Below are 18802 nucleotides of genomic sequence, written 5' to 3' on the forward strand. Positions count from 1 at the left end.
TTTAGCATTACATTTCAAAACAAACTAAATATTCTCTCTTGTAAGAAATGAATATAAATAGGTAACAGGTAGGTAGATATAGAGGGCATAGCCTCTGACCCTGTGCCCTCACTGACCCCACAGTCAAAATGCGACAGTGTTACTGGGTAAGCTAATGTTAACTTTTGTCCAGGGCCATTAAACCATATGACATGTTGTGTTGTTAATATCAAAGTTTAATTTGTGCTCATTTTCCTTTAACGTGAACAACACATATTGCCTTAAATATAATACCACACTACTTGGTTCATTAGTTTTTGGCCACTTAGGGGCATCAGAAACCAGTTGTAAACACATCACTGACTTTATTGCAAACTTGTCAGCAAATAGTTGCCTGTTTACACGTCCAGTAGTTACCATGTAATTGGAATCATGTCTGTCCACCTGACCCAATATTCATTCTCCTTTTATCTTGGTTTTACTCTCCACCAACTCGTGAGGGAAATGTGTCTCTTTAGCTGCTCATTGCTCACTAATGTTGTCCGTCTGCTGTTCAATGCTGGACATTAAGTGTACAGTGGGTTTTTTTGTGAGCTGTTTGTTGTGTATGGAAACAAAACTGATGTGAGTGGTGAGACTTAAATAAAATGGAAAATTTGAGGTCCAGAAAACCAAAATGATGAGCTGAAATACATTGTAACACTATGGAGAGCTGATGGGAACTGCCGAATGTGGTGAAATAGGTTTTTCACTATAGGTGACACTTTTTTACTTACAGTACTCCATTCCCAAGTAATTTACACAACAAAAAGGAGTCAAACAATTATATTACATTTGCCTTTTTAATTATTTTTCTCTGAGATTTGTGTCAGAGTTCAGACTGGATTTTACCATCTTTTCTGAAATAAAAAATGCAAACTAAAAAACAACCAATCAAACAGACAAAAAAATTACATGAACAATCCACATAATTATATTATGTAATTTTGCAGTAGATGGCACTGAGATCTACCCGTAGTTTCTTGAAAGACGGTCTGTTTCTGGGTTCATACTGCCAACAGCTGTTCATAAGTCTGGACATTTCCACTGGGCATCCATGTGGAGCAGGCATACGGTATCCTGCAACACACCATGCACAGTCAAAACATACAGTATGCTCATATAAAATTAACTCACTGTACACATTTTCTGATACATGCGAAATTAAAAAAAAAAAAGCCCCAGTTTCAGTTTAGGCACAGCAAAGAAGCAGTAATTTTCCTCAAAGGCATTTGGACAGAACACATAGACAACTTAACTCCAAGTCTTTACCTCTCTCCACCTCATCTCGTGTCTGTTGGTTGGACATGCTTGCGTAGGGTGTCATTCCCATGGAGAAGGTCTCCCACAGTAGGACCCCAAAGCCCCACACATCACTCTCAGTTGTATAACGACCTAAAAACACCAGCAGGGGGCAGCATTGACAAAGGCACAGACACATGTCTCCTCAGTTTTTAATTGACAAAAAATTCTGGGTGGATTGGTGCAGGCAGGAAAAGTGTTGTCACTTCAGGGCAGCAGCAGTTGTGACATACCATAGTTCAGGGCTTCAGGAGCTGTCCATTTGACAGGGATCTGTCTGAGGCCTCCCTCTGCAGAGTAGACACCATCATCTTGCTGACGGGACATCCCAAAGTCACTAATCTTCACTATGTTATGCTCTGCAACCAGACAGTTTCTCGCTGCCAAGTCTCTTAAAAAAAGACAACAAGTCAGAAGGAGAAAGATATAAGTTGGATGTAAACAGAGGCTGATGAAAAATAGATCTAAAAAGAGACATAAAAACACCCTGCACTGAATAAATAAATACATAAAAAATGAACAGTGAGTGAACAGACAGGACGAAAGGGAAAGAACAGGCGTTCTTATCATGTCTCTGGTGTTGCATGCGAGGCAGTTTGACATGCAGTGTTAAAAGCTGAGCAGCTACCAGCAGCCCGCTCTGATCTGTCCCCGCCGGACAAATCATACACAGCTCCTGCAATGAGTGGGGTGTCACAACCTCCATGAAGACTCAACCAAAGTACCCCAACCATACCCATTCTACAGAATATCCCAACGTATTTTTGGATTGTAACTTTTTCCTCATGTTTCTCTTATTACAACTTTGGAAAGCAAACATTCTCATCCCTGAAAATTATTTACAAGACCCCAATTTTGATCTCTATATTCACCATTCATAGACCCAGTTTTCCTCTTTGCTCATAAAAAAAAAAAAAAAATGTATGTTGCAAAGTTTTGATTGTTTAGAGATTTAAAGCAAGTGAAAACAGAGCACATCACACCCATTCTATCCTTCTATAGTAGCTTTCACTGCCTGAGGTCATAGAGTGCTGCAGCATTAAATCTAACAACAATTAGGACAAAGAAATATAGAAAGACAGTGTTTTCTTGTTATTGATCGAAAATGGCCATAAATATCTGAAATGCAACTTCGGTAATTTTCTTTATGAAACATCTTAAAAACTCACCTGTTTAACTTTTCTCTCAAGTCGTCTGTCTGGTATTTAACAGCTTGGCTTATTTTACTGATTTTACTTTCTACTGTACTTTTGTGTTTGTCTGCAACATTTAAATTAATTTATATGTTTAAATGTATTCACATGCTTTTAATAAAATTTGATGAAAAGCAGTTTGAACGTAATTTTATGTATAAAAGTTGATAGGACTTCCCTTTGCATGGTTGGTTTGAAAAGAAATTAGATCAGTTAAATCAGTCAATAAGTACACATATGGACATGAGGTTGTGGTGGCATTATAGCAGTTTTTCATTGTTTCGAGACACTTCTCAACACACCATGCAAGTGCTTAAACCTATGTCTTAATTTTAAAACCCTGATCGCTCGAATTGTAGCTCTGAACATGCTTTTACATGTTTGTTCAGCTGGAGTTGCTCCGTTTTTAAGCACATTACCTTCTTCTTTTGAATTTGAATGCAAATTGCTTTGGACAAAAGAAGCAGCCAAATAATAATAAGTCACAAAATGCTCTCTGCTGAATTCAGAGTTATACTGTCTTTTAGTAGTTAGTTAGTTTACTATTATTATTAGTTTATTAGTTCTTGTATAATTGTAATTTTCACTGACATAGCAGCATTTTTACAACTTCCTCTTTATGGACACAATAGCTATCAGTCATCTGAACTTTTAACAATGTGATTTCTAATTAACCAACAAACTGTAACATTAGAATAATATGGGGAAGTGCTATGTAATCAGCCGTTAGGTTGAGTAAACGCTGGGAAATGAATGATGTTTGGTGTTATGTTCTGTACGTGCACCACTCTTGTTCTTATGTGAACTATATTACACTGTATGTAAAATACAATATATGTTTTGATACAACACTGAATTTACAATGGAATTGTTATTTATGTAACAACACATTGAGATTATGATTGTTTTGATTGTGTTGTTACATATTTCATGTTTGCCTCATGAAGTGTACGTGTATATTTGACATTATATTGACCAATACAACCATTAAGAAGCTGAAAAAATGCTTTTAATACAACTTAAAGACACTAAATTATCCCTGCAGGTTGCTATACAAACATTGATTGGTTGACTGAATGACCAACCTGTGGATGCACTTCTTTCTCTCCAGGTACTCCATGCCAGCTGCTACATTTTCTGTCATTTTGACCAACATCTTAGGTGTTAAACTGTGACCCTCATGCCGCAAGAAGGAGAGAAAATCACCACCTTATGAAATGTGTAGACACACATACACACACACAGACATAAATATTGAGTGATAATGGAGGAAAAAAGCGGGGAAGCAATAATGGTCCAATAGGTCTGTGATGTTGTGTAAACAAGCTGTTCAATTTAAATTAGTGTCTAACAGCTTCATATTTACCTTCAATGAGCTCCATGATAATGTAGATGGGCTGTTTCTGTGTACACACGCCTATCAGCCTCACAATGTTCGGGTGGTCGTACTGCTTCAGGATCCTGGAGAAAAGTACAAAGAAGTAAGTGTGTGTGTGTGTGTGTGTGTGTGTGTGTGTGTGTGTGTGTATGTGTGTGTGTGTGTGTGTGTGTGTGTGTGTGTGTGTGTGTGTGTGTGTGTGTGTGTGTGTGTGTGTGTGTGTGTATGTGTGTGTGTGTGTGTGTGTGTGTGTGTGTGTGTGTGTGTGTGTGTGTGTGTGTGTGTGTGTGTGCGTGCGTGCGTGTGTGTGTTCACCAACCTGGCTTCCATTAGAAACTTATTCTTGTGCTCTGGGGCCAGATTCTCTTTACAGGATTTAACGGCTACAGGAGTGTTATCAGAGCGTAAACGTCCATTGTACACCTCTCCAAAGTTCCCCTGTGTAGTCAGCCAGTATAAACAGTCAGTCTGTTATCTCATATCTAATCCAGCATGATTTATGAGAGATACTGGACCTACAACAGTTATTGTCTTTAATGAACTGGCATCACATGTGCACAGTTTTTCGAGAAATGGCAGAGTCGGTCAGTCCAACACTTTTGTGCAGACGGAAATGTTTCAGCAACTATTAGTTTGAATGCCATGACATTTTATGCAGACATTCATAGTTCCAAGAGGATGATTCTCAATAACTCTTCATATGGCACCATCAGCCAGTCAAGGTTTTCACATATTCTCTGAATTATCTCAACATGTACTTTATTGATTGGCACAACATCTCTACATATATACGTTGATGTTTCTCAGATGATTAATCCTACTTTCTTTTATGATTACAATCAAACATTCGTCATCTTCTGTATTTTACTCAGCAGATGTCAAGCTTACCCACCCGTCCAATGAGGTGTCCCAAGATAATGTCATCATGTTCCAGGACCCACTTGTCCTACAGTGTTTAATAAACAATGAGACACAAAGTGGTGAAAAAGACTGTATGTTTATATTTAGAGCGTCTGAAGCTCAAGGATAACATTTTACAGCATTCACATACAGACAAAGAGACAAATGAGTGGGCCCTCTGTGTGTGTGTGTGTGTGTGTGTGTGTGTGTGTGTGTGTGTGTGTGTGTGTGTGTGTGTGTGTGTGTGTGTGTGTGTGTGTGTGTGTGTGTGTGTGTGTGTGTGTGTGTGTGTGTGTGTGTGTGTGTGTTACAGCAGACTGAATGATGCAGTACCTTCAGCACAGGATTACTCAACACTATATCAGACTTCTTGGTGATGTGTTGTCGTGAAGAGAGGAGATGATGGATCAGATGAGGGATACTGCAGAAGCTCTCTCCATCCAGACGGTACAGATTCTACTGACGCATGCAGAACACACGCACAAACAGACAGGAAGAAGACAAACTTAACCATATAATAAAAACACATCTGTAATGCATGGCAGTCCTGAACCTGAACATAAATTGAGGTGGTAGACTTGTAAATTGCTCTGACTTATTTTTATTCTGTGTTCCTTCTAAACATTTGAACTGTTTGATTTTCAGTCAATCACTCCTAAATCCTATCCTAAAAACCGGTAAATAAGACGCACCTTTTTTTCATTTAGTAGGGGTGTGTGTCTTATACACCAGTAAAAAGCAGAGAGAGGTTGGATCTGGATTTGGTTAGTCTGTAAAGGGCGACCCACACTAAGAGCGATACCTATAACAATAAATATAATAAGGACGTGAACATCCACACTTATGAACAATAACGTCCTGTAAACAGCGGTGTCAAGCACGCACTGCGCGCCCCAGCTGTGTCGCCAGCTAATCACAACAGATATTGATGACTCGTTTACTGCTGTTTGTTGTAGGCTACGGAGAAATAAAAAGGAAACCAGAAGGGTTCACACAGCTCTGATGAATAGTTTTTGAGATTTGAGGAAGCATACCATTACACACTGTATCAATGATGTAAAGTTGCAGTGTTCTTTTAAAAGGTTTAATTGAAACTCATAGTGTTACCGGAACTCGGTCTGAGTTAATATAACGGTCAAGTTCAGTTAGTAAATTTTTACCGGACCATTAACCATTAACCCGACACACTGTTTCAGGTGTAATATGTGTGTTTTGATTGTATTTCAAATAAAACTATAGTGAAACACTTTTGGAATAACTTAACGTATGTCATTATAAATAAATAGCTACTGATGCTTACAAATAAACCAGTCTTTCATAGAAAAGCATTTTCACAGCATGACACTCCCGAGAATAGACTGCGTTTTTTTTTAAAGATTTTTGTCAGGCACAGTCACCTTTATTTGACAGTTGACAGACAGGAAATAATGGGAGAGAGAGGGGTGTGTGACATGCAGCACAGGTCCTCCGGCCGGGATATGAACCAGGGTCCGCTGCGTACGTGGCATGTGCTCTTAACCACTCGACCACCTGCGCACCCCGCGTTTTTACGGTAATAGGAAATAGCAACTCAGAACTACATCCTCTCATAACAACCTCTTACAAACATAGAAATAGGACAGAAACAGTACATCAACAATAGCTACACATATATCACATTATAGCACACATTAAAACCATATGATTGAAGACACACACAGAAACACAGATGGACTGTAAAATGTACTTCTATGACTCTTTCCATCTACAAAAACGTTCTGTTCCACTGAGCAGATTTACTCACATCTGTATTCTGAATGAGGAAATGCTTGCAGGAGCCGTCCCATTGCACAGAGAGCACATAGCCCTGTTTTTCTTGACTCTTCCTCACCAAGAAGTCCCCGTCATTCTTCAGCAGCTGCTGGACCTCTGGCCTGGGAATGGCTCCATGGTACCAGTCCTGCTGCCCCAGAGGACGGTCAACCTCCTGCACCTGTGGGACGGGCGCTGGAAGCACCTGGAGGCAGGAAGACAGAGAATCTTGACATGCATAATGAAACAATGGGACTAATAGAGGATGGATTTTTGAGGTGATTATGCAGAAATTATATGGAGATATTTCAATAGAGTTTTTAATACTTTAAAGTCAGGCTGCACCACCCTCTATGCCTCCAGGGTATAGCAAAGAGTTGGAAGGGAGAACTAGTTTGCACTTGCTCAGGACAGGTGTGTCATGACTCTGCATGTGCTATCATCTGTCAGCAATGATAAAATGATGAAAAGTAAACAGGCTACGTGAGAAGTAAACTTAGTTTTAGGTCAGGCAGAATTTCGAAAAGTATTAACTTGACCGGCAAAGCTGACCTCAATAAGACAAGCTGCCTCCAGGAGCACGAGACCCCAAAGAAAGATTACAGTACATGCTCGAGTGAGAGGAGAGTACACTTTCACCAGAACATGATGAATTGTTTGTTGTGTGGTGAGAGGTTTCAGTGCACACAACAGGCACTCAAGAGAAAGTTAGGAGCAGGAAGGTAGAAGAGTGTCCTTCATCTGGAACAAGTGTCCTTCCTGCTTAAATGTCCTTCAGCAACACATTTCGACACAGATATTGTTTCATGTTTACAGTGTTGCGCTATAAAACTTTTATATAACCACTCGTACTCTTATCTGTCATAATTGGCAGGTAATTATTGTGCCTTGTTTGTAATTTAGTGTTTAACCTACCTCACATTTGGGTTTAAACAGGCTGCTCAGATTGTTCATGATCCCGTCCATGCTTAGTTTGGAAGAAACTTGGCTGTGGTCCTGAAAATCAGAGTATGATATTTTAAAACATATTTATTCAGTAGGTTCTGTTAGAAAGAGCTGTTATAATTACAAGCAAAGTTGCTCATTGAAATAACTGGTTTGCTACAAAAGTAGTTGAAGTACAAACTAATCTAAATAATTAAATATATATTCTGTGTTTAAGCTTAGAAAAATTAATTGATCGAGGAGTTTATACCCAGTATAATCATTTTCTTCTTCATACAAAAAAGGTTTAAATCATCTAAGATCTAACCTGACATTTTTCTTTCTTATAACACAACTTGGTTTCTGATGTCGAGAATCAATGCTGGAAGAAGTATTAAGATCCTGAACATGAGTAAAAACAGCTAATAACAAAACCACCAAGTTTAATAAATACACGGCCTGCATTGAATGTTTTACATTAGTAAAAGTACAGTTATATATATAAACATACAGTACAAGTATTATAATATATAATTTTAGTATATATATTAAATGTATGAACAGTAAATGTACTCATTATACAGCAGAATTTGTCTTGTCAGCATTGTAATATTATTACTGATGGATCAATGTGCAAGCCGCATTTTCACTGCAGCTGTTTTTAATGACTTTACAAACTTACACTAAAATGTAGTGGATTAGAATCATAAAGTTGTATAAAATGGAGAAACTTAAGTAAAGTACATGTCAGTTAAAATTAAAAGGGTACTCCAGTGATTTAGTTTTGCACTTTCATCGGTTTAAAAAATGAATGAATCAAAATCAAAGCATAAGTGGTCGAGCTTTTAGCTTGTATAGTATGAGTTGAGCTCCAAATCTCCTGGATCTGACACATTTCATCCAACAACAAATAGAGTATTTCATTAGACCCTCCCTGCTACCTACATACCCACTTAACTTTCAGTATTCATGCCTCCAGTTTGTAACACAGTATGCTCAAGATAAGATAACTCAGGAGAGCTACAGAAGACATTATATAACAGACTGAGTAGTACGTTGAAGAATAAATTGAACTTGAAGTGTAAAATTGGTAGAGTTCCTCTTTAAGTTTACCAGGAGGACCTCACTGAGAACCAGCTCTCTTTTTCTGGAGGACACACATTGTGTCACATTCACACCTGGATGCTGTAGTATAACCACAGTCTGATCTGCTGCCACTGAGTTGGGGAGTAATGGAGGAGGAAGCTGTGCTCCGTCAGTTTCCTGATCACTCACCACTTATAGGTAACTGTAAATATACTAAGTTACTTCCCACTATTGGAAACAGTATTTTGATATAGATGTAGAAAAAGACAAAGGTAAGAGAGACACTGAGACAGAACATACACTGCTTGTGTTGGACGAAAGCGAGTCTGTGTCCAGCTGCAGCGCAGAGGGAGGTTCTTTGGAGCCCAGCTGGTCTAACTTCTCCTTCAGAAGCAACCTCTGAGCCTCCAGCTTGGCTCTGATGCCCTGAGACAGAGCAACCTGCTGCCGACACTCCTCCAGTGCATGTCTCTTGCTGAACTGGTAGACCCTGGACATGGCAACACAGACAGCGGTATTACATCAGGGAAGGTTAATTATATTAGTTTCGGAACTTTTTAGTGCAAACAACACAAGTGGTTACAAAAGTCAATAAAAAAACGCAATTAATTAGACAGTGCAAGACAACACAGACGCCAATAAAAAAGCCTGTCTGTGCAAAATGGGTTTTCAGATGCTCCATTAACAATTACAATCAATAGGAGGCTTCTCTAGTGACAGCTCAGTCAGCCCTGCTGCTGGATTTTGAGTATGTAAGATCAGTAACCGCAAATTACCTAAGACTTATATAAGTGAGGTGAAAAAACTTCAATAAAAACTGAGAAGGGGGTTGATGACAACGTTCAGAAGAATGATAATGACCAATGCATGTCTGGATTAACCTGTTAGAGGGCCCCAGAGCAAAGACTTGCTACCCCTGGGCCCACCACAGCCTCACTCTCTACATTGTGCAGACAGCACAGACAGTTTGCGGCAATCTGATTGGAGCTGAAATGATTAGTCAATTAAATGATCAGTTAGATTTCAGCTTTTAATGTGAAGATTTGCTGATGTTTTTTGTTTACTGTACAGTACATACTGCATATATCTAATAGTAAACAATCAGGTGATTAAAAACAGCAACATATAACTGGGAAATTATAACAACCACTTTCACTTTTTTACTTACATATATATTTACAGTTATTAATTTATTCATAACAGAAAATTAGTTATAGCCCTACATTTTAATAAACATCTTTGTTTAGGATGAGAATATATGATTATGATATGATTATAATACGATTAGAATAAGTAATCTGTGAGCACAATATAAAATAAAATAAATGGAATCAACTCTAGATTAGAACACAGGTCGGCTCAGCAGGACAAGGCCACAACATTAGGCAACGAAGTAGGACCTGCCTTGGTTGATATTGTTCTGTACTGTACTGTACTGTACTGTGCTGGTGTAAGTTCCCCTACAAAACTGCCATAAATCAAGTTGTCAAGCCCAACTGACGTGCAGTGGGGTGTGAGTCCTTGATGCAGTTGTTTGCTTTTCTTGGTTTGTTATCCAGTCTTGAGTCAGTGATTTGTAATTTAGTGGGCTGAAAACAACAAAGAAAAAGAACAACAGACAGACACTGTGATGAGATTGCTTCTGTTTCTGAGGTCAAGGATGAACTTCCAGTCTTAACTTTATAGGCCAACATGGACAAGACGCCTTTAAAGTTCTAAGAAAAATAGAACATTTTAACATCCAAATCAGTGGTTCCCAATTTTTTTCAATGGTTTTTCATTTCCCTATTCTCATCCTTACTCGATCTGAGTGCAGCTTTTGACACTATTTCTCACACTATCCTCCTCAAAAGACTAATCTCCATCGGAATGTCGCACACACCCCTTGACTGGTTTAAATCCTACCTTTCAGGCCCATTCAGGTCATTCAACTCTAATCCTTCAGTTCCCAGCCGTCACCACTGGTGTGCCCCAGGGCTCTGTCCTGGGGCCCCTACTCTTTATCATCTACCTACTTCCCCTCTGCAATATCTTCCGCAAATATGACATCCATTTCCACTGCTATGCGGATGACACCCAGCTCTACCTCTCCAGCAAACCCAGTTCCACTCTCCCATCTTCTTCCCTCACTGACTGCCTCAGTGAACTCAAATCCTGGTTCTCCACCAACTTTCTCAAACTTAACAGTGATAAAACTGAAATCCCCCTTGCCAAAGCCGTCAGTTCTTCCCTCACCATCGACCACTCCTCTGTCTCCCCCTCCCCTCAGATTAAGAGTCTTGATGTCATCCTTGACAGCACATTATCTTTAATAATCGTTAACTAATCATAATAAAAGAAAGCTACAAGAAAGAAAACAACTTCTCAAATGACCTGAGAGTGTTGGAGAGCCAGAAAGGCAAGTTTTATCATTTCATTATTTACAAAAATGTTTCTTAAAAATACAGACCAAAGGGCATCATAACCTCCCCTCTCCTCTCCTCCCCACCACCATATGCTGCCCTTAAAAGTTATCAGCCTTTTGAAAATAAACACATTGTTTTCCAGCTGTCCTCCAGAAGCACGTTAATGACTCCATCACTCCCACAGGACTTTAAACTTCTAACACCTTCAGACAGCCTCGTCAACCAAGACAAATGAGGGGATAGAGCTCCATAACTCTGCTCCATAATGCTGTATTTTAATTCATAAGGCACTCACTGTCCCCTGAGACCACACTGGTTATTAGCTGTTGCCCAGCCAAGAGTAGACTGAACTCTCCCGATAGAAAGGAACAAACCTCAGTAATTTGTCTTCACAGCTACCAAAGGCTGTGTGTGCTTTCACTTCTTTAACCTCTGGATACAACATAAGAGCATCATTGATTTTGGCCAGTGTCTGTTGTCTGCTCACCTCTGGCCCTTCCTGATACCATCCCTCTCATCCTCAAGCTCCAGCTCCAGCTGCTCGACCGATGTCTGCTGGGAGCCCAGAGTCCGAGCCAGACCCAGCAGCTCCTCCTCTACCCCAGTCAGCCTGGGAGAAGGAGACAGAGAGAGAGAGCAAGTAATTGATGGTAAACAGCCAAAGGAAATAGGAAGTAAAACGCACATGGGGGAGGGTCAGAAGGATGGGGAAGAGGAAGTAGTTGAGACATAAAAATGAACATTGAAATTGAGTCATCTGGGTAATTTTGCATTGTTTGTTCTCACTTATGTTGGATTGTTTCAAGCGTGAGGTCGTTCAGTTCAATCTCTCGGGGATTTAGTCTCTCAGTGTCCTCCAGAAGACTACAATCGAATTCTGCACAAGCAGGAATCTCGCTCACAGACCTACACACACACACACACACACACACACACACCCACACACACCACACACACACACACACACACACACACACACACACACACACACACACACACACACACACACACACACACACACACACACACACACACACACAGTTCACATGGTTTTCATGACTGAGTGGTTGACCTCTAGGGGGAAAAGGTTTGCCTCTGTCTACCTGTTCTGGTGGATGAAGCTCTCATACTCTTTCTGTGGATCGATGGACATTAAAGCAGTAGACATCTCCCTGTGGATGCGCACCACCTCATGATGGAGGAGAGTGGAAATGTCAAAGTATTCCTGCAGGATCTCCTTTCTGGTTCAAAGAGTTAAGATAAAATAAGAATTAGACAGGATACAAACTACATATACTGTGTTTTAACGTAGGAAACTACTGAATAAAGATTTTAAAAAACAAAAACAAAAATAACTATTTTCCTTATTGTTTCTCTGTTTTTGGTTTGATTTTCTTACCTTATGTTTCTTGAAAGTTTTTGTAAATGTTTTTTTAAGTGCACAAACAAGAAAAAGCTGTCAGAACAGTCATACAGTTCTCCCAATCATATGATCATTAACCTAACTATTGATTTAAAAAATAAATATAGCAAACTGTTCACTGAAATGCATTGGCTATCCCAATACAATGTCAAGGCTCTGCCAGTTGAATTTGATGTTGTTCTGGCGTTCATTAAAACAAATGGCTGCCTGGAAGTTAGAAAACATTTAGTGTAATTTGTAGGACATGCTTGAAAAGTGGTAGCAATGGAGAGTTTTGTAATACATGGGCAAAACATGCCATTACTAACTGTGGTATAATTTAGTCAAATGTACACTTAAGGTCAGTGAATAGATTACACATCATTCACACACTCATGCACAGACTTCATCACACGCTAGAGTATATTTGATCTTACAGTATGAGCACCATCTCCTGCTGCAGAGTCTGCAGCGCGCTGAGCAGGGCAGGCTGGACCTGACTGTAGTGGTGCTGATGGTAAACTTGAGCTGCTCGCACAGACAACACATACTCATTATGCAGCTCGTGGAGTTTCAGGGAAGCCTTTATGTACCGCTCTTTAGCCTTGTCACGCTCTTTATCTGCACACAATACAGGAAGGGGAAGACACATTATGTCATGATGGAAATACACGTATCAGATTTTAAACATACGTGAAAAAAAACAAAAAAACAGCTAGCTTGCGCCATCAGTATGAAAGTGACTGTTAAGAGAGTTGAGTGATAGCAGGAATCCCCACCTTTACTGGCCTCATGGAACTTCCTCTTAGCCTGAGCTGCATCTTTTACTGCCTGTCTATAGCTGCTCTTCAGTCTCTCCAGCTCAGTCTGAGTCACCTGCAGCAGCACACAACACACACATACAACAGCATCTTTAATGCTGCAGTAAAATACAGCCACAATGCACGGAGGGGTGTAAGTCAAAATATCTGTGGTTAAAAGCACACATAGAAAAGCAGGTTCAGATAACACAGGAAGTGGACAACAGTCTGATAATGTTTCACTGCAGAGGAACATGAGAAAAAACATATGAGGAAATGATCCGACCTTTGTTGTATTGCTTGTGGCAGTGTTTCAAAACTTCACCTGATAACATCTCTGACACTTTTGTTCAGTTGCAATCACAAAATCAAATCTACTGTACCTATAGTACTTAAACATGCACACAAAACCCTCCGAGCTTTGACTACACAACAAGGGAAGAAGATGAAAACAAACAAACTGCAACCCAGTCTGGATCGCTGAAAATGAACACAAATGAACACAAATGAACTCATCAATTAACTGAATTGGGTAATAAAAAAAAGTGTGGCACAGCCACTAGTTTGAGATAGCATCAAAATGCATTTGCACACCATCTTTCCAGCCTATTGAGCCTCATTTCATTTGCAAATATATTTTAAAGTGACAGCTTCTACTTTCTCATAAGACTTGTCTCATAAAGACTTTATCACTATGATTATTCCTTTTTTTTAACACAAAATAATAATTTAAAAATCCAATACACCAAGAAAAATAAACATGGTGTTAATGGAAATGAATTTTAAAATTTGCACCAAAAACCCTCTTCCTGCTATTTCGAAAGTGGTCAAATAACAAATAAAGTATATCTTCATCAAGTTTTCGCATTGCTGAAAAGAGAGAGTTAAATGTTGTCCCTTAACAGTAAACCTCAGACATTTTTGTTTAATTTAACTTTTAGCTTGGCTTTTTGTGTGTTGTTCTTCTGTGTTTTCTTTGCTCCACAAATAAACCTAAATTTGAATACATGGGTAGATGAACAAGTAAAAAACAGATCAATCAGAAGGTTGTTAATAAAGCAGTGAAAACACAAATATGCTATCAGATCAATACCTAGAATACATGCAGCCTATTTCCAGCAGTGAGCAGTTTTATAACAGTACAGAGGTCTGACTCTACAAAGATGGTATATCTGCCTGTTGACATGATTGTAGCCATTTCTAAGGTAAAAGTGTATTTGAGCGTCTGCATGTGTTTGTGTGAATGTTTTAGTCACACACCTTGTTGAGCTCCTGTCTCAGCAGGTTCCACTGCTCTGAGTAGGTTTTGCGGAGCTGCTGTTTGTCTCTGATGAGGAGCGTCAGTTTGCTGATAGGGCCATCCAGCAGTTCCTCAGAGTGCTTCTTCATCACCTGACTGAGAATGTCTGTCTGAGAGACCAGCACTTCCCACGACTGACAGACGGCGGCCAAAGGTCAGAGAAACAGGAGACATATCAGTGTGTTAATAAGAGAGAGAGTTGCTGTAATGCATCCATGGTACTGTAGACTCAGTCATGCTTATCTGCACGTGGATCTACATCCATTTGTCTGATATTAGCGATATACTGTATCTCAAAAACTACTGAAAATATTCCCAAAAATTTGGTGGAAAGGCAGATCATGTACTCATTTACAACACACTTCCATTTTTCTGCTCATAACATCTAAACTGAGAAATGCAAAAGTTAGAGTCTTGCTTTGGTGAAATTTCCATTTTCCTACAAGAATCATCCTTTCTTTCAAAGCTACCAATTTCATCTAATCGTCACAATACTTGGTAGATTGTACTCTATATTTGACAGAGTTCAAAACAACATATTTTTACTGTTTATGTCATAATGTTTCCTGTAAATCCCAAACTTATAGACATTTCCAATCGCAACCAAATGTATATACCAAATGTAGGTGACATAATGTTTATTTCAAGTGACTTTAATGGCATTTTGTCAACAGCTGGCACATCAGCAAAATGAGAAATTTAAGTGGTCCTTGAAGTTTTGCACAGTTCATGTAGATGTAATTAATTAGATCGAAACCAATGCCGATTTTAATAAAGTGCTTTCTGATTTGGTTGAATATATTTAAACATATGAATATTTAATATTTAACATTGAATAATATATAACATTGAATAATTTTGAACGAATAAAACTCGCTCTCGGTTTGGCTTTTTGTGTCTGTTGTCTGTCTGTATTTTGTCTATGTTTTTTCTTTGCTCCACAAATAAACCTGAACTTGAATATATTTGTAGACGAATCGGTAGAAATTGTCGGTTATTAGTAGAGCAGCGTAAATACAAAAAAATGGTTATCACAAAATTTCAGAACTTGAAGTCTCTGATCATTGTATCAGTCCCTCACAGAAATGAAGAAAAGCACATTTACAGATTCACTTTAGAGTATTTTGGGCCATCCACATACAGCATATTTTCAGCATATGTCTCTTCAGTCACTGGATCTGTTGTTTAGAAAATATGGATCTTTTTTCCACTCATATTCAGTTTCAGGTTCAGATCTGTGATTTTACTGAAAATGAAACAAATTTGTGTTGACAGTATCACTACATTAAATTCACAAACCACACTCTGGTTGAGGAAGTATTTTTCCACAGTATGACTACATAAACATTTCACTCTCTGAAAATGTATTTCAGTAGGCAACTGAAATATATTTTGTTCATGAGAAACATTGATGCTGATAATTAAACTAACCTTAATTTAGAAAACTAATTTGAGATGTGCTGAATTCACACATCTTGTGCAGTGGTTTTCACACTCATATTGCAACATCTTCACCTCAGTTAGTCATCTGCCAGACTATAGCTCACCTTGTTCAGCTGGCTGATGTAGTCCAGTCCTGCACTGGGCTGAGGCCGGTCCAGCTTCTCCACCATGGCAGCCATGTGGTGCATCTGCGCTGAAAACTCCTTCTCACTCTTTGCCCGCTGACCCATCCACTTCTTCATGACCTCCATTAGGTGAAGCTCTGAGTCCAGCAAACGCATGACAGCTGAATGTGCCTGAGGGCAGCGCAAGTCCTCTCCAAACCCCATCTCCAAAGCAAAAACTCTTCTTCCTGACAAAGATTTGTTGTGAGCCGTAATTCCTGTACAACCTTTGTGTTCTCATGAAAATGACAGACAGAGAGCGCTGAGCTGTTGAGGCAACTGCTAGTGGCCAATACAAGTTATTTCTCTGTGGCCGTAGATGGGTTTCACTTCCCTGTGTGAAAAAAAATTGTATAGAGGTTCAAGTGAGGCAGCACTTCCTCATATCTGTTTGAATGTGTTTTTATTGCTTTCAATTCAGGAACATCTTTAGAGTTACAATAACGCAAAAATTATGAGATTATGTGACTGTAATGTAGAAAATGTCCACATTGGATGCAGTGAGGTTAATGAGGCCTTTGTAAAATAAAGTGCAGACATAAATGTACTCATCAACAAGCAGCGGTTGAACGCTACCTGAGAGACCACTGAGCTCAAAACATATTTGATCTGCATGTAACTTGGTAGAAACTTCAAAAGATGTTTTAGGTGGTGGAAGAACAACAACAACAATATTTACTAAGCTTCCGTATAAGCACTGTTTTATGCTACATTATACTTCAAATTTTCGGCATAACTTTCACTTTTGATCCTTTAAATACATCTTGCTACATGTCATTTTTGAATGTAGGAGTTTTACTAAAGTACTTGAGTATTTCTACACACACTTTTACTGAAGTACTTGAGTATTTCTACACATACTTTTAGTAAAGGATCTGAATACTTCTTCCACAACGAAATACTTTCATTTTTGTTTTCCAACAAGGTACTTCAAATGATTTAATCCTTGCATAGCATAGTGCTTTTGCAAAAAATAACATTTAAGAAAACACGTCAACAATGTTGTTTTTTATTAAAGTAATACTGTGTTTTGCATCTCAGGGCCACCGTAGAAAAGACCGGGGATGGTTGTAACATTTTGATATTTCTGTCTGTAGCTTGGAGCTCTTTAAACTTGTGCTTTCAAAGTTTGATGCAAACTAGTGGCAAGTGTCTGCTATTAAATGGCATAGCTGCCATCTCTGTTACATGAACAGAAAATGCATGGTTTAGTCTCAAACACAAGGTGTGAAATGTTACAGTACAACTAACGCAGTAGTCTAGGTTAGTTGTTGTAACACAGCCTACATTAGTGTGAAATATAACATCATGAAATAAAGATTATGACAAAAACATAAGGTATTAAATACTTTTTTATTCAACACTTAAATTGCTTTTTAACATAATTGGAATGTCTCTCTCTCTCTCTCTCTCTCTCTCTCTCTCTCTCTCTCTCTCTCTCTCTCTCTCTCTCTCTCTCTCTCTCTCTCTGTGTGTGTGTGTGTGTGTGTGTGTGTTACACTTTCATTTCACCATAATAAAACTGAACAAAATGTGCATCAGTCTCAACCACTGAACATTTGTGTGTTTCTGTGGGTGTGTTTGTGTGTGTCGATTGTGTTCAATATGTTCCCATACATTATATTTTACATTGTCACCAATATAAATGGCTAACTTTCGCCTAACAGATCCTTTACCAATTCCTATCTACTTACCTCATGCGAACACAGTACATAATATGCATCAGCAGCTCTCATCAGATATTCTGTCAATTCTCTTTCTCTCTTTCTTTTTTTAAAAGTGGGGTGCGTCTTATACACCAGTAAAATAGGCTACATAGAGAGGTTGGATGTGGATATGATTATAGGTTTGTAAAAGGCTGTCCACACTAAGAATGATAACAATAACTATAACTATAGCCTAATAACGATGTGAGCGTCCACATGTATGAACGTCCTGTAAACAGCGGTGTCAGGCATGCACCGCGCTGTGTAGTGTAGTAATCTATTTCTGGACACTAGTTGCTGTGATGTTTCTGTATTTACAGAACAAACTCATGTTGAAGCGCGATGTGCAAAAGTGCACAGATTAGCAGTTTTTATTGCACACTAACAGAGACACAGTGTGAGCACAGATGTGAAGCCTAAAAGTCTGACTAACTTTGTTGTTTTTCCATGCTTTGTTTGACTCTGGGACTGACGCAGAGTCAGAGGACAGTGAGCTTAGTGAGCCTGACAGAGAATTGGTGTAATCTTTGCGCACAGCGACAGCTCTGATGAAGAGTTTTCGGGACTAAGTAAGCATTTATATCTACACACTGTATCAAATATGTAGTCACTGTGTTCTTTTAAAAGGTTTAATTGAAACTCAGACTAGTTCCTATAGTTAATATAGGACAAGTCCAGCTCCCTTAAGCAAATCATTACCGGACCATTAACTATTAACCCGACACACTGTTTCAGGTGTAACATGTTTTTTTATTGTGTTTCAAATAAAAGTTGATTGAAAAGTTTTTTTGTAGTATGTGCTTATAAATGAATAACTACTGGTGCATTTACCAATAGCACCAGCAGCATGACGCCCCCCAAAGTAGACTGGGTCTTATACACCGGTGTGACTCATGTAGTCTACCTGTTTTAACGGTCCTACTATTGTAGCCTACACGTGGAACTTTCCTTTGATGATTTCTCTTTTAACTTCCTTCTCTCTATACAGAA

At 38.9% G+C, this 18802-nt stretch overlaps 1 protein-coding gene across 1 annotated transcript; it reads right to left on the reverse strand.

Moving 5' to 3' along the window:
• Positions 1–775: 775 nt before the first annotated feature.
• fes (FES proto-oncogene, tyrosine kinase) lies at positions 776–17858 on the reverse strand. The gene is made up of 19 exons (XM_062414815.1): positions 17801–17858; positions 16047–16440; positions 14460–14633; positions 13179–13275; positions 12837–13020; positions 12101–12238; positions 11784–11903; positions 11485–11607; positions 8893–9082; positions 7498–7578; positions 6575–6787; positions 5125–5247; positions 4784–4837; positions 4211–4329; positions 3880–3974; positions 3599–3722; positions 1554–1711; positions 1291–1413; positions 776–1098 (listed from the first exon to the last, which is right to left on the reverse strand). Exons 2-19 carry the CDS (start codon positions 16269–16271, stop codon positions 956–958), a joined length of 2484 nt encoding a protein of 827 aa, XP_062270799.1. The 5' UTR covers positions 16272–16440; positions 17801–17858; the 3' UTR covers positions 776–955.
• Positions 17859–18802: the final 944 nt, after the last annotated feature.

Source organism: Scomber scombrus, chromosome 1 (genome assembly GCF_963691925.1).
Source record: "Scomber scombrus chromosome 1, fScoSco1.1, whole genome shotgun sequence".
Lineage (NCBI taxonomy): Eukaryota > Metazoa > Chordata > Actinopteri > Scombriformes > Scombridae > Scomber > Scomber scombrus.